We start from the raw sequence: 23619 nt of genomic DNA on the forward strand, positions 1-23619 counted from the left end.
GTTAATATTAATCAAGAATTAGTTAGGAAATTAATTATGTGATTAAAAGAGATTAATTAAACTAAGGGGACTGGTATTGCCAATTATAAGATAATTGGATTTGGGCTGTGGATCCTTATGGAAATGAAGGGGACAAAATTAGAGTAGAAGTCCACTATGATTTCGTCCAAGGGCCCTATTTCATAATGTTCCTTGGACTACTTAAGGCCTAAGCTATCCAATTAGGGTTTTGACTGAAACCCTAGCAGCTCAGCTATTTAAGGACCCCTAGGGCTACAAATTTCGGCTACCAGAAGAAACCCTAGAGTTCCTATAGCCGAAATTGTGCCTCATCTCCATCTCTTCTAGATTATCTTCTTACCTTGGTGTTTGTGAGCCATTAGAGGTATTACAATTGTGATACTAATCTCTTGAAGATTGAAGATTCTTGCTACTATCAAAAGGTAATCATCTAAACTTTTATTAGTTGTAGATTTTGATTTTATAGTATGCTAGATTAGGGTTTGCAGGCTTTGGATAACTTGCATGTATAATAGAGAAACCTAGATCCAAAGGTTTAGGGTTTTGCATGTGCACATAAGAATGTTCTTTTTCTCAAAACCCATCACTAATAACTCTTACTGTAAGTCTTATTCACTCTTTTCTGTTCAGGATCTTCGTCTTGGTTTCCTATGTTCAGGTCTGCTGATTGCATTATCTGTTTGCTCTTTGTTTTTTCTTTTTTGTTTGCTATTTTTCATTTACATTGTCTAGTATTTTCTTTGAGGTCTGATTATTGAGCTTGGTTCACCATCTTATTGGCTTAATATCCTGATCATTAAGTAAATCAGTTCCTCTGTGTTTTATGTTCTGATTGTTATTCTATATGACTACTGGTGAGATTCTTGGTGGATCAGGGACTAAGTCCACTGAAACACCAGATGTTGATGATCCTTTGTATATTCATCCTACCGACACTATAACTGGAACTATTATTTCTTTTAAGCTTCTTGGAACCGAAAATTTCAAAGTTTGGAAAAGCTCTATGACTAGAGCTCTAAAAGCTAAAAACAAACTTGGATTTATGGATGGAACTGTAACTAAAATTGTTAATGGTCTTGTTAAATCTCTTAAATGGGAAGGAGCAAATGTTTTTGTGTGTTTTTGGCTTCTTAGATCTATCTCTGAAACCATTTACGCAGGACATGCTTGCTCTGAAAAAGTTGTTGACATTTGGAATGAACTGAATGAAACCTATTTAAAATTAGATGGATTTGTTGTATTTAACATTCATCATAAAATTAAATCATTGACATGTAAAAGGATAAGTTAAGAGATAAGATTATTCAAATGTATTGTTGTACCTATTAGATCCATATGTTTAGGATCTTGTATTTATCTCTTACTGTGTAACATGTTTATATATAATGTATAACCCTACAGGGGACTTTACACGGCAAATTACTTCTTTGATTTGGTATCAGAGCCATTCCTAGGGCTTGGTAATTTTCTCTCCATCTTCCGGCTCTATGATACTCTTTATCAGATTCTCCTTCACCATGCCTCCAATAAACTCCTCCAAGATTGCCACTGCCATCTCATGCAAACTTACTCGAACCAATTTTCTCCTGTGGAAAGCCCAAGTCGTCCCTATATTGCGAGGTGTCCAACTGTTCGGGTACCTTTATGGTACCACACCGAAACCCACTGCCAAAATAACCTCAGGAACAGGTGCAGATGCCAGGCAAATATACAACCCCCAATACGCTGAATGGGTTGTCCAAGACCAAGCGATTATCGGTGCTCTTCTGTCCTCCATGACAGAAGAAGTGCTTGCCCAAATCAAAAGATGTTCAAATACATCCTACGAACTCTGGACGTCCCTCCACACTATGTTTTCAGCTCAACATCGTGGCAACTCTATTCAAATTCGCGCCCAACTCTCCACAACTAAGAAAGGAGATATGACGGCCTCTGAATATTATCACAAAATGACTAGCCTTGCAAATACTATGGCTAATATTGGTCACCCAATGACTGATGAAGAGGTCATTGGATACATTCTTGCCGGACTAGGGCCAGGTCATTGTGACCTCTTCATTGCAATTACAGTGCTAAGCAATCAACATACAGTAACCCTACCTGACTTTTATTCATATCTAATTGCTCATGAAGCACAAGCTAGCACCATGAATAATGCAACAGAATTCTTGACCTCTGTCAACAATGTAACTCGTCAAGACCAAAGCACCCCACGCCGGAACTCCAACAACAACTCCTACAATAACCAACAAGGGAACTATCGCGGAGGAAGAAATCGTGGGCGTGGAAGAGGACGAGGCAGGGGAAATAATGGCCCGCGGTGTCAGGTATGTGGAATTCCAGGTCACACCCCTTTAAGCTGTAGGAACAGATTCAATCATGCATACCAGGCTGAGGAATACCGTGGAGGAAATAGTGTCACCACCGGAACCTACATCAACGATCCTCACCGGTATCTCGATAATGGAGCTACAGATCATCTAACAAATGATCTTGATCGCCTCACGGTGCAGGAACATTATCAAGGAAAAGATCAAGTCCAAGTGGCAAATCTCTCATATTCGTCATTCTAAAATTTCTGGTTCAGGCAAACCATTCACTCTCACAAACGTTCTTCGTGTTCCTAAAATCAATAAACATCTCTTGTCTGCTTATAAACTTGTATCTGATAATAATGTGTTTGTTGAAATTCACCCTGATGTTTTCTTTGTTAAGGACAAGGTCACAAAGAAAATCCTACTCATAGGTAGAAGCAAGGGCGGTCTCTATCAGGTGCCAATTTGTCGCTCATATGTTCGATCTTCCCACCAGGCGTTCACAAGCTCTCGAGTATCTAAGTCTCAATGGCATCAACAATTGGGTCATCCAAATTCAGCAGTAGTCAATTCTATTTTAAAATCAAATAAGTTAGGTGTGTCTTTAGATAATGAACACTTGGTGTGTGATGCATGTCAACGGTCTAAAAGTCATCAATTATCTTATAAAAACTTTGTTCATGTGTCATCTTTTCCACTTGAGTTGGTTCACACGGATGTTTGGGGACCGGCTCAAGTGTCTAGCGGTGGTTACAAATATTATGTTAGTTTTATTGATGATTTTAGTCGTTACACTTGGATTTATCTTGTTAAACATAAGTATGATGTTGAACAAATTTTTTATAATTTCCAACATCATGTTGAACGCCTCTTGAATGCCAAAATTCGCACCATACAATCTGATTGGGGAGGTGAGTACTAAAAGCTCCATAAATACTTTCAACAAACAGGAATTTCTCATCGTGTCACTTGTCCACATACCTCTCAATAAAATGGTATTGCGGAACGTAAACATCGACATATAGTCAAAACAGGTTTGGCCTTATTAGCTCATTCTTCACTCCCACTTCGTTTCTGGGATGAAGCATTCCTTACTGCTTGTTATCTTATAAATCGCATGCCTAGTCCCACTATACATAACTCAACCCCCATTACAAAACTGCTTAATATAACACCTGATTATTCTTTCCTTCGCAATTTTGGGTGTGCATGTTGGCCAAGCCTGCACAAATACAACTCACATAAGCTTGATTTTCGATCTAAATTATGTGTTTTCATTAGATACAGTTCCATGCATAAAGGGTATAAATGCCTTGACAATAGTACCGGTCGAGTTTATATATCCCGTGATGTTATTTTTGATGAATCTAGATTTCCATTCGCTGCTTCCACAAACAGTCACACATCACCTTCTTCTTCTGAAGTTGTGTCATTTCCTCAAGTTGAACCAGAAATTACTAATGATCATATGAAGAGTTATGACCTATCGTTGCTATCTAATAATTCTAATGCAGCTGTAGCTTCACCTCCAGGTCAGGGGCTACCAAATCTTAGTGGTCCTCCACAACCACTGTCACCGCCAAATCCATCCTCTCCAGTTCTCTCGACCACGTCTTCACCAACAACCACCACCGAGGCTCCGGTTTCCTCCACCCCGACGTCACCAACAGTCTCATCTTCTGACTTGAGTGATCAACCTAGCCCCTCACCCCTTCCTCAAGGGGTTGTTACTAGAGGACGTGTTGGTATTACTTAGCCTCGACAATTTACTAATGGGATTGTTCTTTATGATGCTACTAAGCGTGCCTTCATGGTTGTTCCCTCCATGCATCGCATCGCCTCTACTCACCCGGCTTGGCGCAAAGCCATGGAAGCGGAATTCTTGGCACTTCTACACAATAACACATGGTCACTTGTGCCTCGTCCACCAGGTGTCAATATAGTGGGATGCAAATGGATTTTCAAGCTCAAACAACATGCTGATGGTTCTCTTGATAAGCATAAGGCTCGGCTTGTGGCGCATGGTTTTACTCAACAACATGGAGTGGACTATCACGACACTTTTAGCCCTGTTGTCAAACCAGCCACGATTCGGTTAATTCTCTCCTTGGCGGTCTCTCGCAAATGGCCCCTACGACAGATTGATGTTAATAACGCTTTTCTCCATGGTTTTCTCAATGAAGAGGTCTATATGCAACAACCACCGGGGTTTGAGGATCCTACTCATCCTCACTATGTTTGTAAGTTACATAAAGCAATATATGGGCTCAAGCAATCTCCTAGAGCTTGGTTTTCTCGTTTGAGTGATAAGCTTCATCAACTGGGCTTTCATTCGTCTAAAGCTGACACATCCCTGTTCATTTTTCATTAGGGTACCACCATTCTTTACATGTTAATCTACGTTGATGATAATGTTATTACCGGATCTTCTCAACAACTCATTGATAACCTAGTACGTGCTCTCTCTGGTTCGTTCCCTATTAAAGATCTTGGCAAACTAAATTATTTTCTTGGGCTTGAAGTACTTCACAATTCAGGGGGAATCACTCTTATGCAACAAAAGTATGCCATAGATCTATTACATCGTGTTAACATGGAGAATTGCAAAAGTGTTTCAACCCCAATGTCGGTAATGGATAAATTGTCTCGTAATCATGGGAAGCCTCTTAATGGTGAAGATGCATTTAAGTATCGTAGCATGGTTGGAGGATTGCAGTATCTCATGCTAACTAGACCCGACATTTCATTTGTTGTAAATAGAGTGTGTCAATTTTTATCTCAACCTATGGATACTCATTGGGAGGCTGTTAAAAGGATCTTAAGATATGTGAAGGGAACGGTGAACACAGGACTTTGTTTTAGACCCTCAAAATCAACACTTCTAAGTGTTTTACTGATGCAAATTGGGCAGGATGTGTGGATTATAGAAGATCTACAGGAGGATTTTCAATATTTCATGGTCCAAACTTAATATCATGGAGCTCTCGCAAGCAACCCACTGTCGCTCGCTCAAGTACTGAGGCTGAGTATAAGGCTCTTGCTAACGGGACAGCAGAAGCAACGTGGATACAATCTTTGCTCAAGGATCTAGGTGTTCATCAGCCAAGACCACCTGTGTTGTGGTGTAATAATTTAGGAGCAACTTATTTGACAGCCAATCCCATTTTTCATGCTCGCACTAAGCATATAGAAGTGGATTTTCATTTCGTTAGAGAAAAAGTTGCTATGGGTGCTCTTGATGTTCGATTCATATCGTCTAGAGATCAACTAGCAGACGGATTTACTAAGTCGATGACCAAGCACATGTTGCACAATTTAAGACACAATCTAAACCTTGTCACGGTTTAGATTGAGGGGGAATGTAAAAGGATAAGTTAAGAGATAAGATTATTCAAATGTATTGTTGTACCTATCAGATCCATATGTTTAGGATCTTGTATTTATCTCTTACTGTGTAACAAGTTTATATATAATGTATAACCCTACAGGGGACTTTATACGGCAAATTACTTCTTTGATTTGACATAGAATGGGTTATCTGTTTCTGACTATTACAATAAACTTGATTCATTATGGAATGAATTTGATGGTTTAACAAATTTAACTGAATGTTTTTGTCTAGCATCTACCTAATTTAATAACTATTCAAAACTTATGAAACTAATACAGTTCTTAAGTGGGCTTGATGACTGTTATAATCAAGTAAAAAGTCACATTCTCTTAACTGATCCCTTACCCAATGTTAGAACTGTTTTCTCTGTTATAACTAGAGAAGAATCATTTCAAAAAAAATGTTTTTGTGTCCAATTCTTCTAATAAGTCTCAAACCACCTCTGTGTTCAACAGTGAGTTTAGTGATAATAGGAGAAATAGAGGTCCTAATCAAAATCTTCAATACTAGAACTGTGGTCTAAAGGGTCATACCATTGAAAAATGCTTTAAATTGGTTGGATATCCTAAGGATTTCAAATCAAGAAATGGTTTCAATAAAGGTTTTAACAACTCTTCTGGTAACAACTTTTCTAATAATAACTCCAAAAGGTCTTTCTCTGGGAACAATGTTACATCTAATAATAGTAATAGTGACTCTTCTACTTCTAGTTCTATCTCTTATGATCTTAGGTCTCTCTCTGAGGATCAATTTTCTAAGCTTCTTCAACTTATCAGTGATAAAAAAAATTTGTGGATAAAGTAACTGCTAGTGCCAATATGACATGTACTTCATGTAGTTATGTCCTTAATAAATCTTTTCAAACTAATAAATGGGTTGATGACTCTGGGGCTAATCAACACATGACTTCATCTAAATACAATCTTAGTGATGTGGCTAATGTGTCCAATCTTAACCTGAGAGTTGATCACCCAAATGGATCGACTGCTAAAGTTCAAAAAATTAGAAATATGAGTCTTTTAAACAAACTTACTTTATTTGATGTGTTTGTTATACATGAATTTGATGTAAATCTTTTTTCTATCTTTAAACTTTGCAAAGACAGTAAATACAAAGTTTTATTTGATAAATATAATTGTATGGTGCAGGATTCACAGTCCATGGAGACTGGTAATGAGGGAGGGTGACTCTACTATCTTTCCAGTACTCCCTTAGGCAGGCACTCTTGCAATTCCAGTACTATTAAATGCTATGTCTCAAAATTAACTTGACATAGTAGGCTTGGTCGTCCAGCTGAGCAAGCCTTAATTTTGTTACAAGATAAACTTAATTTTAACAAGAAGTCCCTTCCACCTTGTGAAATATGTCACAAGGATAAACAAACTAGAGAATCTTTCACTACTAGTCTTCATAATTCTAAAAACATTGGTGACTTAATTCATCGTGGTGTCTGGGGTCCATACAAAATAGCTTCAGTTAGGGGTTTTAGATTTTTTCTGACTATTGTGGATGATTTTTCTAAGGGGCATGGGTTTATCTTCTTAAGTCAAAAGATGAAGTGTTTTCATGTATTTTGTCTTTTCTAAATCTGGTTGAAAATCAGTTTTCTATTAAAGTTAAAATAGTAAGGTCTGACAATGGTACTAAGTTTGTTAATCACAACGTTAAAGAATTTTTTGAAACCAAGGGCATTATTCATCAAACATCTTGTGTGTACACTCCACAACAAAATGGTGTTGTGGAGAGAAAACATAAATGTAACATCCCGATTTCCATGTATGTGATTTATTCCTTAAAAGGCAACTTTCCCTTGGAACTCAGCGAGTTGATGGCCTCAACTTGACGTGTTGAAGGCTTTTGGACCACACATATTTTTGGACCAACTCGAATAGTTGGTGAGGAAAACTCGACGAGTTGGCGGCTGATTGAGAAACCCTAACTTTTAGGGTTTGCACCCTATATAACCTCCTTAAGTCCTTGAGGTTGATCTTTTATCAGCCTCCAAACCCTATTATCGGATTTGTGAACCCTAATCTTCATTTCATCTCATATTGTGAGTTAGTGTGGCATTTTGGAGCAAAATAAGGAGAAGATTGAGAGAATGATGGAATGGATCTAGCAAGTTAAGCTCTCATCTTCAGTTTGGCACTCTTTTGGACCGTTGTAAGTATTCAAAATAAGATTTTTATCTATCTATGTAGCTAGATCTTGAGTTTTGGCCCTTTTTCTCCTTATTCTTGGATGTTGCAATGGATGGACGCCATAAAGTTTGCAACTTTATGAATCTCCAGGTCAATGTGACCTTAAAGTGGGTTAGATCTGGTCTTTAGCCAAGCTTTGATGCCATGCATGGAGTTTAGGTCATCTTTCCCCTTTTTGGCCCATTTTGGGTTTAAGACATGCATGTCTATAAAGCACCAACCTTTGGGACGTTTTTGAGGCTAGAATCTCTTATGGAAAAGTTGGGTTCCAAATATCAAGGATTTTGGTGCTTAATGGTTAAGCCTTTGAGTTTTCAAGCCTTGTGGAAGGGTTTTTGAGCATTTGGAGCATCCCCAAAGGATAACGTTGGAAACTTTATCCTTTTAGACACATTTGGAGTTCATATCTGAGCCTTAGAGTCCCTGGAATCGAAGAATTATCTGAATGAGTTAAGCTGGGGAAAACTCGACGAGTTGTCCAGCCAAATCGGCGAGTTGGCTAGGGTCTGACCCGACTTTCTAAGTACTGTAAAACTCGACGAGATCATAAGGTGCACTCGACAAGCTGGGTCAATATGGACTGTTGACATTGACCGTTGACATTGACTTTGACCATGGTTGACCAAGTTGGACTTTTGAGGGCGTTTTGGGTATTTTGAGATTTTGATGGGTTGGTCATGATGGTTGTAAGCTTTGAGTCGGGAGATGAGATTCGGAGTTAGATCTTATCAGTTCAGCTACTTGTGAGGTGAGTTTTTCTCACTGTAGTTTTAGATCGAAGGCACCATGGTTTTGAAAACCGGACCGGACCGGCCGGTCCAACCGGGAACCGGCCATGGTTCCGGTTTTTTAAAGCTTAAAAACCGCTTGTGAATCAAACCGGAAAAAACCGGCGGTTCAACCAAAAACCGGTGAAAACCGGCTTGGTCAAACCGGAAAAACCGGTGTTTTTAATAAAAAAAAAATTGTACTAAAAAAAATCCAAAGGACCCACGATTTTATACTAAAGTCCACGCTTGGCTTTTTTTCAATTTCTTGGTGACCCACTCCTTTTATAGAACTTCCAATCCCTCTTACTTTTGTGTTTTGGCCGATGTGGGATATGTGAGATGGCTGTCTTCAACATAAAACAATCACTAATACTCCATGAATATTCCTCTTCCACATTAACATATAACTTATTATTATTTTTTTAGAAGGATGTATAAAATTACTAGAACATAAATCGCGATGTTTTATTAGTTAATATATTAGAACATATATTAAAACTTAAATGTGTTGTTTTATTTTAAATCGTGTGTGTATATTATATATATATATATATATATATATATATATATATATATATATATATATATATGTAACATTATCCGGTTCATCCGGTTTTTGGGACCGGTTCGACCAGTCGAACCAATTGAACCATCGAACTGGTAAGATGGCCGGTTCGATGACCGGTCCGGTTTTCAAAATATTGGAAGGAACCAAGGCCGGCCTATTGGTTTGATAACCAGACATTGTTGATATGCTTAGTATGGTATGGATATATATGTTAGTCTTGATATGCTAGTTTGGTAGATATGTAGGACGGACCTGTGATACTGTCTGTTTATCTGTATATGATATTATATGTTATATGTCAATATATTGTGTGGGTTGGGTTGAGGTTGTACTGTTCCGTGTTGTAGCAAAAAATCCCTGGAGTATGCCAGATATAAGCTGAGGGCCAGGGAGGGCATTCCAGATACGAGCTGAGGGTTGAGAAGGGCATGCCAGACTCGTACTGAGGGCTTAGCGGTATTTAGTCCAAGGACTGATCGGGCCGGGGAGCAAGCCAGACATAAGCTGTGGGCCGAGGGCAAGCCAGACTTATGTTGTGGGCTTAGGGGTAATCCAGGCTGTTAAGTTGTGGACCCATTACATGTTGTTATTATATTTGTGCTATTTGGTATGTATCGGTATTTTAGGGGAACTCACTAAGCTTTGGGCTTAATGTTTTGGATTATGTTCCAAGTACTTCAGAGGATCATGGGAAGGCAAATGTCTGATCGTGTACCTCCTTATATTTTGTGTTATGATTTTGGGATTTCTCTGATGTGAAACTTATTTTGAAAACAATGATTGTTTGGAGTTATTTTAAAAGTTTAAAATTTTCAAGAATTTTATGAATGTTACAACAGACACATTCTGAATGTTTCTAGATCTCTATAATTTAAATCTCGTTTGCATTTAAAGTTCTAGGGTGATGGAGTTTTAAATGTTGTTTTTCTAATCAATCGAACTCCATCTTCTGTTTGGGTGGAATGTCACCTTTTGAAAGAAATATATATATATATATATATATATATATATATATATATATATATATATATATATATATATATATATATAAACATAGTCCAAATTTTGATAATTTGAGAGTCTTGTTGTTTGTGTTTTGCTACAAAATTGAATGTTTTAGATAAGTTTTCCTCAAGATATGAAAAATGCGTGTTGATTGGTTATTCTCAAGAGAAAAAGGGTTATAAACTTTTGAGTCTTGATTCTGGCTTTACTTTCTTTTACAGGGATGTGAAGTTTTATGAAAGTGTTTTTCCTTTTAAAATGAAGAAGCAAAGTTTTACTGAAAATTTGATTTCTCGTTAAATTAAGTCCATGTCCCTTGATCCCTTTTCCTATAATGAGTCTAGTATGTCTGAATCTTTAGTTGATGCTTCTACTCCTGATGATTTGGGTGTAACCCATCAAATTAATGGCTCTCGTACTGGTCATTTTGTCCCTATCATAGATACTACTCCCACAGATATTACTTAGGATGATCCTTTATCTGTGCCTTGGTTTGATGATGATGACCTCAATTCCTCTAATCAGACTGAATAAAGTAGTCTGTCTTATTTAATGGCCTCTTCTTCTAGTTACTCTGATCCGACCTCCAGTCCTCATAGGACTCCAAAAATTCCTGTAAAAATTTAATGATTAGGTCACTAAAGGAAAATACAAATATGGTATTGAGAAAACTGTTAATTACTCTTTTTTAAACAAAGAAAACAAATGTTTTATTTCTAATCTTAACAAAACTGTAGAACCTCAATCTTATCTTGAAGCTTGTTTTGATCCTAATTGGATCAAAGCAATTAATGATGAGATGGAGGCCCTTTACAGAAATAATACTTGAGATATAACTGATTTGCCTAAAGATAGAAAACCAATAGGTTATAGGTGGATTTATAAGATAAAGTATAAATTTGATGGAGAAATTGATAGGTATAAAGCAAGACTTGTTGCTAAGGGGTATAACCAGAGAAAGGGTTTAGATTATGCTGAAACTTTTTCTCCTGTAGCTAAGTTAGTTACTGTTAGACTTATTATTTCTATTGGTATTAATAGCAATTGGGGTTTGTTTCAATTAGATATTAACAATGCTTTTTTGTATGGTAGTCTTGATGAGGATGTCTATGTGACATTAACTCAAGGCTATTATATAAAGGGGGACAGTCGTGTTTACAAGTTAAAAAAATCTTTATATGGCTTGAAACAAGCTCCACGAAAGTGGAATGAAAAGTTATGCAATTCTTTGTCTGATTTTGGTTTTAAACAGAGTATAAATTATTTTTTTCCTTATTTGTTAGAGTTAAAAATGGTTCTACTGTTATTTTGTTAGTCTATGTGGATGATATAATACTTACCGGTGATTGGTTAGCTGAAATTGAAAGTGTCAAACCTTTTTTAAAATCTCTATTTTTATCAAAGATTTGGGGAAATTGAAATATTTTTTAGGAATATAAGTGATTGATATAGAAAGTGGCGTTTGTTTGTCTCAAAAGAAAATATACTTCAAAGTTATTACATAATTATCACATGCTTGGCTGTAAACCCGTAAAAATTCATCTTGATCCTAGTCAAAAGGTTAATAAAGAAGGGTTGGTTAAAAATGATGTTTTATTGAATAATATTACTGAATATCGGAAGTTAATTGGAAATTTGATATATTTAACTGTTACCAGGCCAAATATGTCTTATACTGTGCTGGCTTTGAGTCAGTTTATGCACAGTCCAAGAAAGTCTCATCTAGAAATTGCTTTAAGATTATTAAGATACATAAAGTTTAGTCCAGGAACAAGTATTTCTATTCTTAAAAATAGTTCTTATGATATTTTTAGTTTTGTTGATGTTGACTGGGCCAAATGTCTGTCAACTAGGAGATCTGTAACTGGTTATTGTGTTTATTTTAGGAAATTCCTTGTTTTTATTTTGGGAAATCTCTTGTTTCTTGGAAAACTAAAAACCAAAACATAGTTTCTAGAAGTTCTACAAAATCTGAGTATAGGGCATTAGGTTCAGTCACGTGTGAGATAATTTAGATAATTAAAGTGCTTTTTGATCTTGGTATTAATGTTTCAAATTCTTGTAATATGTATTGTGATAATGATTCGGCTATCAAGTTAGCTTTAAATCATGTTTTCCATGAAAGAACCAAGCACTTTGAAGTTGATGTGCACTTCGTAAAGGAGAAAATTTCAAACAATATAATTACATTGGTTAATATCGATTCAGGTAAAAATATAGTTGGCATATTAACTAAGGGTCTTAATGTATCTCATCATGAGTTTCTTGTTAACCTTCTTGGTTTGTTTGATCCTTTTAAAGTTAGTTAAGTTTGTCAACTATCAGTTTGAGTGGAGGTGTTAAAATGTATGTTTTAATATTGACTTATAGTTGACTTCGTTTTTATAAGTCTTTTATTATTTTGGGTTGTTTGTGTATGTTCAATTATTTCTAAGGAATGTAGGTATATATTAGTTTTGTGCTCTTAGTTCAAATTACGGGTTTGGATGCTCCGTGGGTATTCAAAGTTGGGTCAGGTATTTAAAATGTTAAATTTTGTGGATAGGTCATTCAGACGTTGTGAAAATATCTTTCCATTCTCTCTCGATTCTTCATACCTCACCCTGTAAAGTTAGGGTTGTATAGTCTTGAGTGATTGTTCACATTTTTAATTTGTTCTTGATATGTTGAGTATAATCTTTTGAGAGTAGAGTAGGCATTTGTAGTGAGGTTTCTATTGCAAGTAAATGAAAACGTTCTGATCTATTAATAAAATAGATTGTTCATGTTGGGAAATCATTTTTTTTTATGATTTTGTACATATCATCTTCAATTAAAGAAACTTTTGAAAATTAAACATGTATGTTGTTGTAAATTAAATGAAGTGGTGGCATAAATTAGATAAAAGAGAATGAAGTTGCTAACGTGAGCCAACTCCTCTTTTGAGCATAACTCATCATACAAATTGTTGTTGCAAAAACCCAAAGCAGAAGCATAATCAATTTCGACTAGTGATGAGAAGATTTCTAAAAGTGGTTATGTTCCACAATTTTCTGAGCTACATGTTCTAGATTCATCTATAAATATTACACACAAAATGAAATGTCAATAAAATAAAGTAACATACGTACGCATATTTCATTACTCATAATAACATACTTATATAGCAACATGTAAGTACATTGTTGTCTTATGTAAAAACAAAGTACATTGATATTATTCATACAGAAATGTAAGTATGTTGCTATTATGGATCAAAGATAAAGTATATTCTCGTACTGGTAGCAAAATCAAACTACATTGCTATTATGGATAATAAATAAAGTTGGTCAGAACAAACCTTAAAATCACTTCATTTTTCATTATCTTTGGAATTTCTCACACTGTTGTAACGTCTATGAAGAGCAGCTTTCTTGGAGGGTGTTGATTGGATAAAATTTGAAGTTGAAGTCCCAATCCCACTCCCACTCCCACAATTAAGATCTTGAGAGACACATTTGTTCATTTGTTGAACAATACTTCATATATCAAGATTGCCACCACTGGACCCACTAAACATGCCAGTTAGATCTTGATTACCATCCATCTGTTGAGCAAGTTGATTAATCATGTTCATCATTACACTGTTTTGAGATACTTGAATCATTAGATTTTTTAAGAAATCTTGAGATTATCATTCCCATTTTGATTTGAAAGTCTTGATAGTAGACTAGATAAAGCATGATCTTACATAACTTGATTCATTATTGTAGCTGGATCCAATTCCGATTGGCCACCGATAATTGTGCAAGTGCCACTAGTACCACGTTGTTGCCTCGAAGATCAGACTTGTAGATAATTTTAGTATATAACACTTGTGTAAACAATTAAAGAATTATAATAGGATTAGAAGATGTTACATGACCTCTATAATACTCAAGTGTCAAAGATATATATATATATATATATATATATATATATATATATATATATATATATATATATATATTTAGAGCAAAGGCATACCTTAGGTTGTAAATTTCTTGAGCCAAGTCCAACAGGAATGGAACAAGCATTTCCAGGGGTACCAGTCGTCCCACTAGATGACGAAGCACCTTCTGTTTCACCTAAAGATTTCATTCTCGTGCTACTGGAAACATCATTTCCATCACCTTGTGTATCCTGTTCAATATTATCTTAGTGAGATTCCATCACTATCCGATACATAAAGTGTATTTGATTGTGCTTTTGCAAGCAATCAAGCAGGCATTGAGCCCACTCCACGTTTGTACACCCTACCAATGTGGGACAAAATTTCTTATTTCATATTATCCAACAAACCTCAATGATAGTAGCATACTGTTTGAACCTCTGGAAGACCAACATTTGCTTGATTTGATTCAACATTAGTTGCTCTTGGACCTACTCGTATTAATAAATATATATGTGAGTGAAGACTGTGAGGATATAGGCTAAGCAAGGAGTCAAAATGGGATTGAGTTGTAGTAACTTATCAGCATGAATATGTATGTTAAGGTGCCTTGGGATACCTCCAAATCCAATAGGACTAAAATCCCCAGGATTCACCATAGGATTTGCATGATCATCAAATACAGGATTAGTTTGTAGAGGAAAGAGCTGCAAGGAGATCGTGAATTCATTATTCATTATAGAAGTAGACAGATTGTTATTTGTGTTAAAAGATTTTTAGAGAATCCATAATTGTTAATCTATATAACGACTTATTATTATTGTTCACACATCAGCATTCCACTAACTTTATTTAACAAAAACCAATCATCATAAACCTTCTCCAATCATTAATCCCTTTCAAAATCTGTATATAGTGAGAATTGACCACAAACCTGAACCATTATAGGATTAGGACCCGGTGGAGATATATAAACAGCTTACCCAGCATTTACACAAGATTCAGCCTGAAATGTTAACCCTAGTCAATTCAATTGTAAATCACAATAATTATATGATATTATTATGATCATTGTATGTAGTGAAAAGTGAAAAAAAAAAAAAAAAACTACAGGAGACTGTCCAATACGTAATGTCAGCATTGTACGACCAAGCTATAGCAAAAGAACACCTAAATAAAGAGGATGAAAGAACAAGTAGACAAATCATTATGGAAGATTCTAACTGAAATTGAAAAAAAAAAAAATTAGAAATACATGAGGAGTGTAACAAAATCAAACAAAAAGGATGAAAAAACAAGAGTCACATGGATATTTGGTTGTGATACGCCAATACCACCTATGGAGGTTTGGCCCGCTATTCCAAAGGAATTTAGAACTGCACCAATCACCTAGAAAAAAAAAAAAAAAAAAAAAAAAAAAAAAAAAGATTTTTAACTATTATGGCCTTTAAAAATCCCACTAAGGGGTTGTTTCTTTTTTCTTTTTTCATTATGTCTTGTATGGATAACGATGTTTGTCTGGATAAAGTTTTGTGTAGGCAAGTTTGTTTCTTTTTTGGGCCGAATAAACTATCTGAATGTGAGTAATGACCATTTTACCCTTACACTCAAACGACCAAATATTACAAGATTCGTCAGCTTTAACAAGTGAAGAAAAAAACAAAAAAAAAAAATCAATTCTGACTTCTTGGACAAAAGAGAAACACACCTGAGTTATATCTGGATTGCCACCTTCATTCTGATCCCCACCACCACCATGTTCCAAGGACTACATTGTGTGAAACAAAAAAGGCACCATTTAGTTTAGTTTTTGACTTGATTTTATACGTTTACACTATATAATCATAAGATTTTCCTGAAATCATGGATTGGAAAAATGAAGTGCAAACAAACTTGTATTGTTGTTAGTTGCAGATGTGTCATCTGCATCATGGGAGCCAGATGAGACTTGAATATCAGATGGTTGTCTAGACATTAATTAGATGCAGTGTATGTCCACTTTCAACGTCTATAAATAGTCAAAGGTTGTACTTAATTAAGAACATATGATTTTACACACACATACATGAAGCCACTAAAAAGCTCAAAAAAATCTATACAGTAGGAGAGCTTTTTCATCAACTTATCTATGGGACCCACCAGTTTTATCTATATCAGTTTATTGTTGTCTGTATAAGCCATCTAATTACAATATCTATAAGCCTACCACAATCATTGAAAAAGCTCATGGCAAAAGCTTTGTTGTTATTTGTTATTTACAAACTATTTGAAAAAGACTTGAGATGAATAAGCTCTCACAATAGCTTTTTCGAATTTTAAGAGATTATTTGACCTAATAAGATCTTGAAAAAAATTCATATTGTTACAAGGTTCAATATTGGGTAAAAGGGATGATTTAAAAAAATAATTAAAAAAAAAAAAAAAAGAATAGGATACGACATTCAGAAAGAAGATCCTCATCTTTCAACACCTTTGCCTCTAAATTTTGTTGGAAAAAAGATACATTTAAATCCAGGCAAACAAATGAAACAATCAATTGCGTAATTAATAAAATTGACAAAAACACAGAGAGGTAGATAAGGGAAAGAGATACATTTCTGCAGACATGAAAGTTGTGTAACTGTGAATCTAGCGTCTTGATATTAATCTCCACCGTTGATCCAGAATTTTCAACATTAACATTACTTGTGGTTGCACCTTCATCATCTCAATGTTTATCACTCACACCTTCATCAGAATGTTGATCTGCCAAACCTTTCGATTTCAGACTTTTAACTGGATCACTAGTTGTACTCAAACCTTTATCGGAATGTTGATTTAACAGCAACATTAGTTTTGCATTCACATGTTCTTCAGAGCGATGATCTGCTAGGCCTAATTTGTCGGAACTTTCACCAACGACATTACCTTTATCAGATGGTTGATCTGCCATTAACAACAATCTCGAACTAGGATAACTGGATTATTAATAATCCAATATTCAAACTGGCCTGTTTACCCCAAGATGATAATAAAGAACAAAGAGATAAATATACCGATACTAATGAACACGCATTATTCAGACAATGCAATCACAGGGTCTACACTTAGGGAAGAAAGGACGACAATCGTGGATTTTAAATTCATTCCCTAAAATTCTAATTTAAGACTATAAACCGAACATTGAAGCTTTTTATTCAATAAACATATTAGAACATGAAGAAACACGAAGGAAGCCTGAGTGTCTTGAACCTTTAAATAATCAAGTGGCGCAGGTAGGTAAATATACTAATAAGCTTTCTGGTCAACATTTGCATTTTGGGATCACCATTAAAGGCTTTTTCCTTTGTGAGATTATCCCAAAGTTTTCACTCATGTCTAGTTTGGAAAGATCTTCAATGTTGTTTGGAAGAAACCAATCAAAGTTTTGGACCAAAGAAGCCAACATAAGGTGGATTTGCTTAATCGCATAGGGATACCCTGGACACATCCTCTTTCCTACACCAAAAGGCAAGAACTTGAAATCTTGACCTTTGAAATCCACATTAGAGTCGCAAAATCTTTCGGGTTTAAACGTCAACGGGTCTTCCCAAAGATTCGGGTCTCGACCCATTGCCCAAACATTAATTATTAGCTGAGAGTTCTTGGGAACTGTGTACTTCATAATTTCACACCCTTCTAGGATGGCTTGTGGATGTAACAGTGGTGCAGGTGGGTGTAATCTCAGTGTCTCTTTAACACAAGCATGTAGATAAGGAAGATGGGAGACCTGTGATTCCTTGATGTAATTTGTGAAACCGATTTCTCTTTTGAGCTCTTCTCGGAGTGCGAACATGGCTTCTTTGTTCTTGATCAACTCGGCTAATGCCCACTCGATCGTTGATGCTGTACTGTGTGTTCCCCCTGAGAATAATTCCTATAACAAAAATCTGAATACACAAATCCGGATTTGAAAACTAGTTAGATGATCATTAAAAACCACTTACCACGGTTAGTTGGTTAATCTGGAGATCTGAAAACCCAGATCCGAGCATGGTGTCCAAGAAATCTTGTTCATCAGAAGAATCTGTATCTTTTTGGGCTTCTCTGGTAGCTCTTCTTTCCTTGATTATATGTTCCCATGCGCCGAAGGCTTCATTCATAGCCTCTGATGTCTTCCTCTTTAGACCTTGAGGGTCTTCAAATCTAGGATAAAAATCGGCTATATTTGGAGTAGTTCCCAGCTTCATCAACCTATAAAGAGCTCGTTTCAATCCTCTTCTTTCCTTATGATCATCGTCCAAATCAATAAAGTCTTTGGAGAAACAAATGTTACCAAGTATGTTAACAGTCGAAGCGAACACAAGTTCACGAACATTCACAAGGCTTCCTTGTTTGCTTTTCAAGAATCCAACCATTTTATCCACGTTTTTCTCCCTCAACGAAGACTGTAAATCCAAACCTTTCGCCGAGAACAATTCAGTCCGGCATAAAGACCTCAAAAGCTTCCAATGATCGGTGCATTGAGTGGCCCAAATAAGAGAGTAGTCTTGTAGACCATCTTGACCAGCTTTAGGCACCCATCTGTAGGTAGGCAGTTTATCATGAGCTCTCATGATCTCCGTTGCAGCCATGGGAGAAGATCCGATGACAAACAAATGGGTGCCAAGCTTCACCGAGCATAAAGGACCATAAGAACGGGCTAACTGGGTGAGGTAGATATGAGGGCCTTTAAGCATGTGAGGAAGGTTTCCTATGATCGGCCATGAATATGGACCTGGTGGAAGCTTTTGATTCCCCTGTTGAACATCCACCGCCTTGGTTGTTATACGCACGGCGATGATCAGAGCCAAGAGCGGCGGCAATAGGAGGAGGAGGAGGATTATAACCATCGGAAACGTCATGCATGAGGATATTAACCGCTTGTACCACTGAGGAAAGATAGAGGTTAAATGGAGTGTTCGATAAAACTACGTGTGAACGCCACTTGTGATTGGTGGTCTGAATCGATTTAATATAATCTGACATTGACATTTAATATAGCAAATGAAATATTTATATCAAAATTTTGTTTCATACACCAGCTATAGGTGATGGGGTCTTGATTTTAAAGATGTAATAAATGATCAATATCTTTATTGTGATTATGGAAGTTATATAGTATAATAATAATTTAAGTATTAAATATAACAAGTAGAAGTTTGCTATAATTATTATAGTAATAGTAAAGATATGAGTATAGTATAATTTTAGTTTTTAGATTTTTGTCCTAATAATAATAGTTTCATACGTTGGTAAGTTTGTTCTTCATATAAAAAAACAAATTATAAAAATTATCCAATATAATAAAAAACAATTAGCCTATGAAATAAATAATATATTTTTAGGTTTTAGATTTTGGTTATAATAGTTTCACATGTTGATAAGTTTTGTCTTTTACGATAGAAAATAAATTATAAAAGTTATCCAATATAAAAAAAAGGGAAGTGATTCCTATATAATAAATTTTTGCAACACACAACAATTCATGTATTATATAGTTGTACAATACAATATTTTAAAACACCATTTATTGTCTATGGAGAAAATTATTGTGTACAGACCAGCTCAAAAAAAAAAAAAAAACAATTAGCCTATGAATAGTATATTTTTTGGGTTTTAAACTTTGGGTACAGCAGTTTCATATATTAATAGGTTTGAAAAGTAAATTATAAATAAGTGTCACTTTAATTTACAGAAAAGATATATATATATATATATATATATATATATATATATATATATATATATATATATATATATATATATATATATATATATATATATATATATATATTATGTCTAAGTTTTAAACTTTAGCCATAATACTTTCGTATGTTGGCAAATTTGGTATATGTATAGAAAATAAATTACAAAAACTCTCCCTGTAATTTACGGAAAAGGTCCCTATATATATTTTTTTATCGAAATGACTCATGTGTTTACATAGTATAATCTTTACTTCATGTATTTAAAAAGTTTAAAGAAACTATCTATACATAATAGAAAGTTTACAGATTACGTCAACCGCAAAACGAATATAAGTAGATTCCCAGTTGCTTCCTCCACAAAGCAGGAACGGGGAAATTTCTTTTTATATTTTAAAAAAGCATTTGACTTTTATCGCTTGAATCTTAAATATAAAATAATTAAAAGACTCATTAATAAATAAATTATAAATGTGTTGAAATTTATACATAGTCTTTTTTTAAGCAAAATGCAAATTTCATTAAAATTAAACTAGTAAGAAGCTAGGACTAAGAGCTACAAAAAAATATGAAAAAAATACGATGAAAATACTTAAAGTGTTTTTTATATTCAATAGTCAGGTCACAACATCGAAAGTTTCATCTTAAATTGATGTCGGCTTCTTGCCACACTTATCCAAAAATGTATTAATAATTACATCTTTTTTCAGGAGTTTAACTTATTTTGAATGCTCAAATTTAACTTGGTTTACTACATAAAGATCTAAAGACCTAAAGTTTGAGTTTTGGTTCATTTTTCACCTTAAAACCTCTCGAAGTTGGTTCACCTAACTACTTGACATTCTTATTAGACTTGAACTTCTGATCATACTAAATTAAACCCCGACTTTGAAACTTTTTAATTTTTTTAGTAAATTAAACTTGGTTTTTAAGTATTTATATATACAAGTTGAGAACGTATATTTGGGTTATTATCATCTATAACCCTAATGTCATAATAACCAATAAACTATCAGGTTTTATTTTAAAGGGTCCATTGTATATTAATTTTAGTAGTTTGAGTCCTTAAACTCTAACTTGACATGCTAAAAAAGGCATTATTGCTTTGTTTTCTAGGTTTTACTAGTGAACTTTAAAAGTCTTTCTTTGAAATTATATTTTTTCCTTAATTATTTCATGCTACAAGCTTCTGTCGAAGATGACCATCATATACCTCACCCCATCACATGTGATTATATATATATATATATATATATATATATATATATATATATCTAATCACATATGATTTATGTGGACAATATTTTTTTTTGTTATTGATTCAATAGTTGTTCTTTAGCAACTTTAATCATATGTGACTAAATACATTTAATTACATGTGGTTATGGTGCATATGTTCCATGCATGTGAATGTATCATTTCCCACCTACAATGTTTAAGACAAAACCAAATTCAAATTTAGCTTTCCTTCATGGACCGAACTTCGCTATTTCTAAATTTTATGCCTTTTGTTAACACAAGGGACTACCGGTGCTTACATCACCTTTTAGCTCTCGGTTTTCTTCATACAAACTCAGAATCTTCTAGTAATTTGGCTTACGATTTTTGTTCCTAGATTCGTAAGTGTCTCCTTGGGATTATCCTAGACTAAGTTTCTTGTAACTCGGGCATAGGATAGAAATATTAGTTCGGAAAGTGTTTACGTGATCAAAGGAGTATACAGATCTCCACCATAAACCTTACCCAATTTCTAACACTATGGCCTCTATGTCCTCACCTTAAATATAATCTATTGAACATCACTTGCACTTGTTTTGTTTTTGGAAGCCACTCAAGGTCTTTGATAGCTTATTTTATTTCCTTATTTTCTTAGTTTATTTTTAGATTTTTAGATCTTTTTATCATTAATGCATTGTAATTTACTTATTTTTTCTTTAGTATGGATCATACCAGGTGCTTGTTATGTTGTATGAGATATTTTGTAGGTTTTTCGGTGCTTGTTGCGGTTGCGGGTTGATTGGAGACGGGCTTAGTGGGCTCCCGAGGCATTATTGGGCTTAGCGGAATCAAAGAAGAAGAATTGGGCTTTGAAAGTTATTGGCTTGGATTATTTGGGCTTGTGAAGATGGATCATAAAATTCTAATTTTGGGCTTGAAGCATCTATTTAGTGGCTAAATGATGATTGGTGGATTCAAATTACCTGGCCAAAGGGGGGGACCAAAGGAATCTTTGGTAGTGGAAGGGTGGAGTAGTGGCTTGGTGGACCAATGGCAACACAACAACATTTGCGCGGGTGGAATTTTCGTCACTGCCCAGTTTGGGCATTTTGGTCATTTGGCTCACCATAACTCTTGGGGATCAGATCTAGAGGCTCATTCACGTTTTTCCACCATTGGAGACCTGCAAGAGGCGATTTTGGGAACTAGAAATCATTTCCTTTCATCTTTCCAAATCTTAGGTAGTTTCTTTATGCAATTAGATTATTGTTCTTGTTACTTTGTTGTCATGAGTGGCTAATACTCTTATTTGGTTGACTTTGGCTGAAAACCAATGAATGTTTGTGGGTTTTGAAGGATTTATGTTGATTATCAATTTATTCCATGTTTATGATTCTAGTTTGCAATTCTTATGCTTATTTGATACTTTGATCATGAGCTTAGTATTTGATTGAGCAATGGTTGATTTATTTCATTGATTTTGCATTGGATCATTGAATTTATCTAGAACAAAGGCTTTATGATGGTAGAAATCATCTCTAGCTTATGAATCATATCTCCTTTATGGATGTGTAAGCATTTGACATCCTCTAGGAATTGGGGGTTCCTTCATTCTTAAGGCTAATTGATTTCTTGGGATCAATTGCTTCAATTGACCCTTGATCTTAATTAAGAAGGTGTGTTGTGGGCTTCCCCAACCTCCATACTACCTATGAGGAATCTTGACATATCATGCTTCATGATTGCTATAACCAATTTGAGAGGAAGGATAAGCTTTGTATTAGATCCTAATGATAAACACACAAATGTTCATTGTGTTGAATCGCCTTAGTTAACCAATTATTTCCAACCTTTTAGCATCTCATCAACTTGCTTAATTGCAAGGTTTTTAGTTATTCAATTATTTTAGTTTTCAAGTAATCAAACAACCCCCCTTTTAGTTTAATTGTAGTTAATTAATTTAATTTCACTAGTTCTATTGAATTGCATTGGTGATTGAATTCAACCATTTCTCCAAGGATCGATACCCCTTTTTACCATTATATTACGTTTATTTAGCAAACAAATGGTGTAATTTTCTTGGTGGGCTTGACATCCCGCTAGTCTTGGTCCACATACACATGAAAATCTCTCATATATACTTCTACATTAGCAACTAAATTGTTTAAGTCTACAATGTCGTCACTATCCTCACTCTTACTAATATGCTCACTGTTATCATACATATTACCATATGCTCAAAATCTTCTTCTTTTATATATTTATTCATAACATACTCTCCATCAAATCCCCCTATATTTGGTAATCATTGTCATATGTACCAAAAAATGGATCAAAGTCATCATGGTTTGATGACGATGAGTTGATCAGGATTTCTTAGGAAGATGACGAAAGAAAGGACATCATTGTCATATGTACCAAAATGCCCTCATGTTCAAGGCATAAGAGGCTAGTTAACAAGCCTCTTAAACGGCCGATACCCATAAGGACATGTAAAGTTACAAAATTCATAGTTAGAGACCATTAATGCAAGAAA

The 23619-nt window shown here is 34.9% G+C and overlaps 2 protein-coding genes and 1 pseudogene across 3 annotated transcripts; 1 reads left to right on the forward strand and 2 right to left on the reverse strand.

Annotated features, from left to right (window-relative positions):
- The first annotated feature begins 865 nt into the window (after nucleotides 1-865).
- Nucleotides 866-1452, forward strand: LOC145066634 (uncharacterized). Its single transcript, XM_079013919.1, has 2 exons — nucleotides 866-1258; nucleotides 1423-1452. Exons 1-2 carry the CDS (start codon nucleotides 866-868, stop codon nucleotides 1450-1452), a joined length of 423 nt encoding a protein of 140 aa, XP_078870045.1.
- A 12014-nt stretch (nucleotides 1453-13466) lies between these two features.
- On the reverse strand, nucleotides 13467-17092 carry LOC145065407 (uncharacterized; annotated as a pseudogene). Its single transcript, XR_013688403.1, has 7 exons — nucleotides 16597-17092; nucleotides 16054-16168; nucleotides 15869-15928; nucleotides 15095-15549; nucleotides 14571-14867; nucleotides 14256-14411; nucleotides 13467-14103 (listed from the first exon to the last, which is right to left on the reverse strand). The product of XR_013688403.1 is annotated as an uncharacterized LOC145065407 (transcript).
- A 219-nt stretch (nucleotides 17093-17311) lies between these two features.
- On the reverse strand, nucleotides 17312-19128 carry LOC145065406 (putative (S)-N-methylcoclaurine 3'-hydroxylase isozyme 2). The gene is made up of 2 exons (XM_079012404.1): nucleotides 18126-19128; nucleotides 17312-18055 (listed from the first exon to the last, which is right to left on the reverse strand). The coding sequence occupies exons 1-2, from the start codon at nucleotides 19020-19022 to the stop codon at nucleotides 17444-17446; spliced, it is 1509 nt and encodes a 502-aa protein (XP_078868530.1). The 5' UTR covers nucleotides 19023-19128; the 3' UTR covers nucleotides 17312-17443.
- Nucleotides 19129-23619: the final 4491 nt, after the last annotated feature.

The sequence above is a fragment of the Lactuca serriola genome, chromosome 8 (assembly GCF_051521515.1).
Source record: "Lactuca serriola cultivar US96UC23 chromosome 8, Lser_US96UC23_V15, whole genome shotgun sequence".
Lineage (NCBI taxonomy): Eukaryota > Viridiplantae > Streptophyta > Magnoliopsida > Asterales > Asteraceae > Lactuca > Lactuca serriola.

Excerpts from the sequence above, each read along its gene's own strand:
- LOC145065406 (XM_079012404.1), bottom strand. The coding sequence starts at position 19,022 with ATGACGTTTCCGATGGTTATAATCCTCCTCCTCCTCCTATTGCCGCCG. Across the intron at positions 18,056-18,125 it reads AGATTAACCAACTAACCGTG|GAATTATTCTCAGGGGGAAC; the intron begins GTAAGTGGTTTT and ends TTTTTGTTATAG.
- LOC145066634 (XM_079013919.1), top strand. The coding sequence starts at position 866 with ATGACTACTGGTGAGATTCTTGGTGGATCAGGGACTAAGTCCACTGAA. Across the intron at positions 1,259-1,422 it reads TAAAATTAGATGGATTTGTT|GGGACTTTACACGGCAAATT; the intron begins GTATTTAACATT and ends ATAACCCTACAG.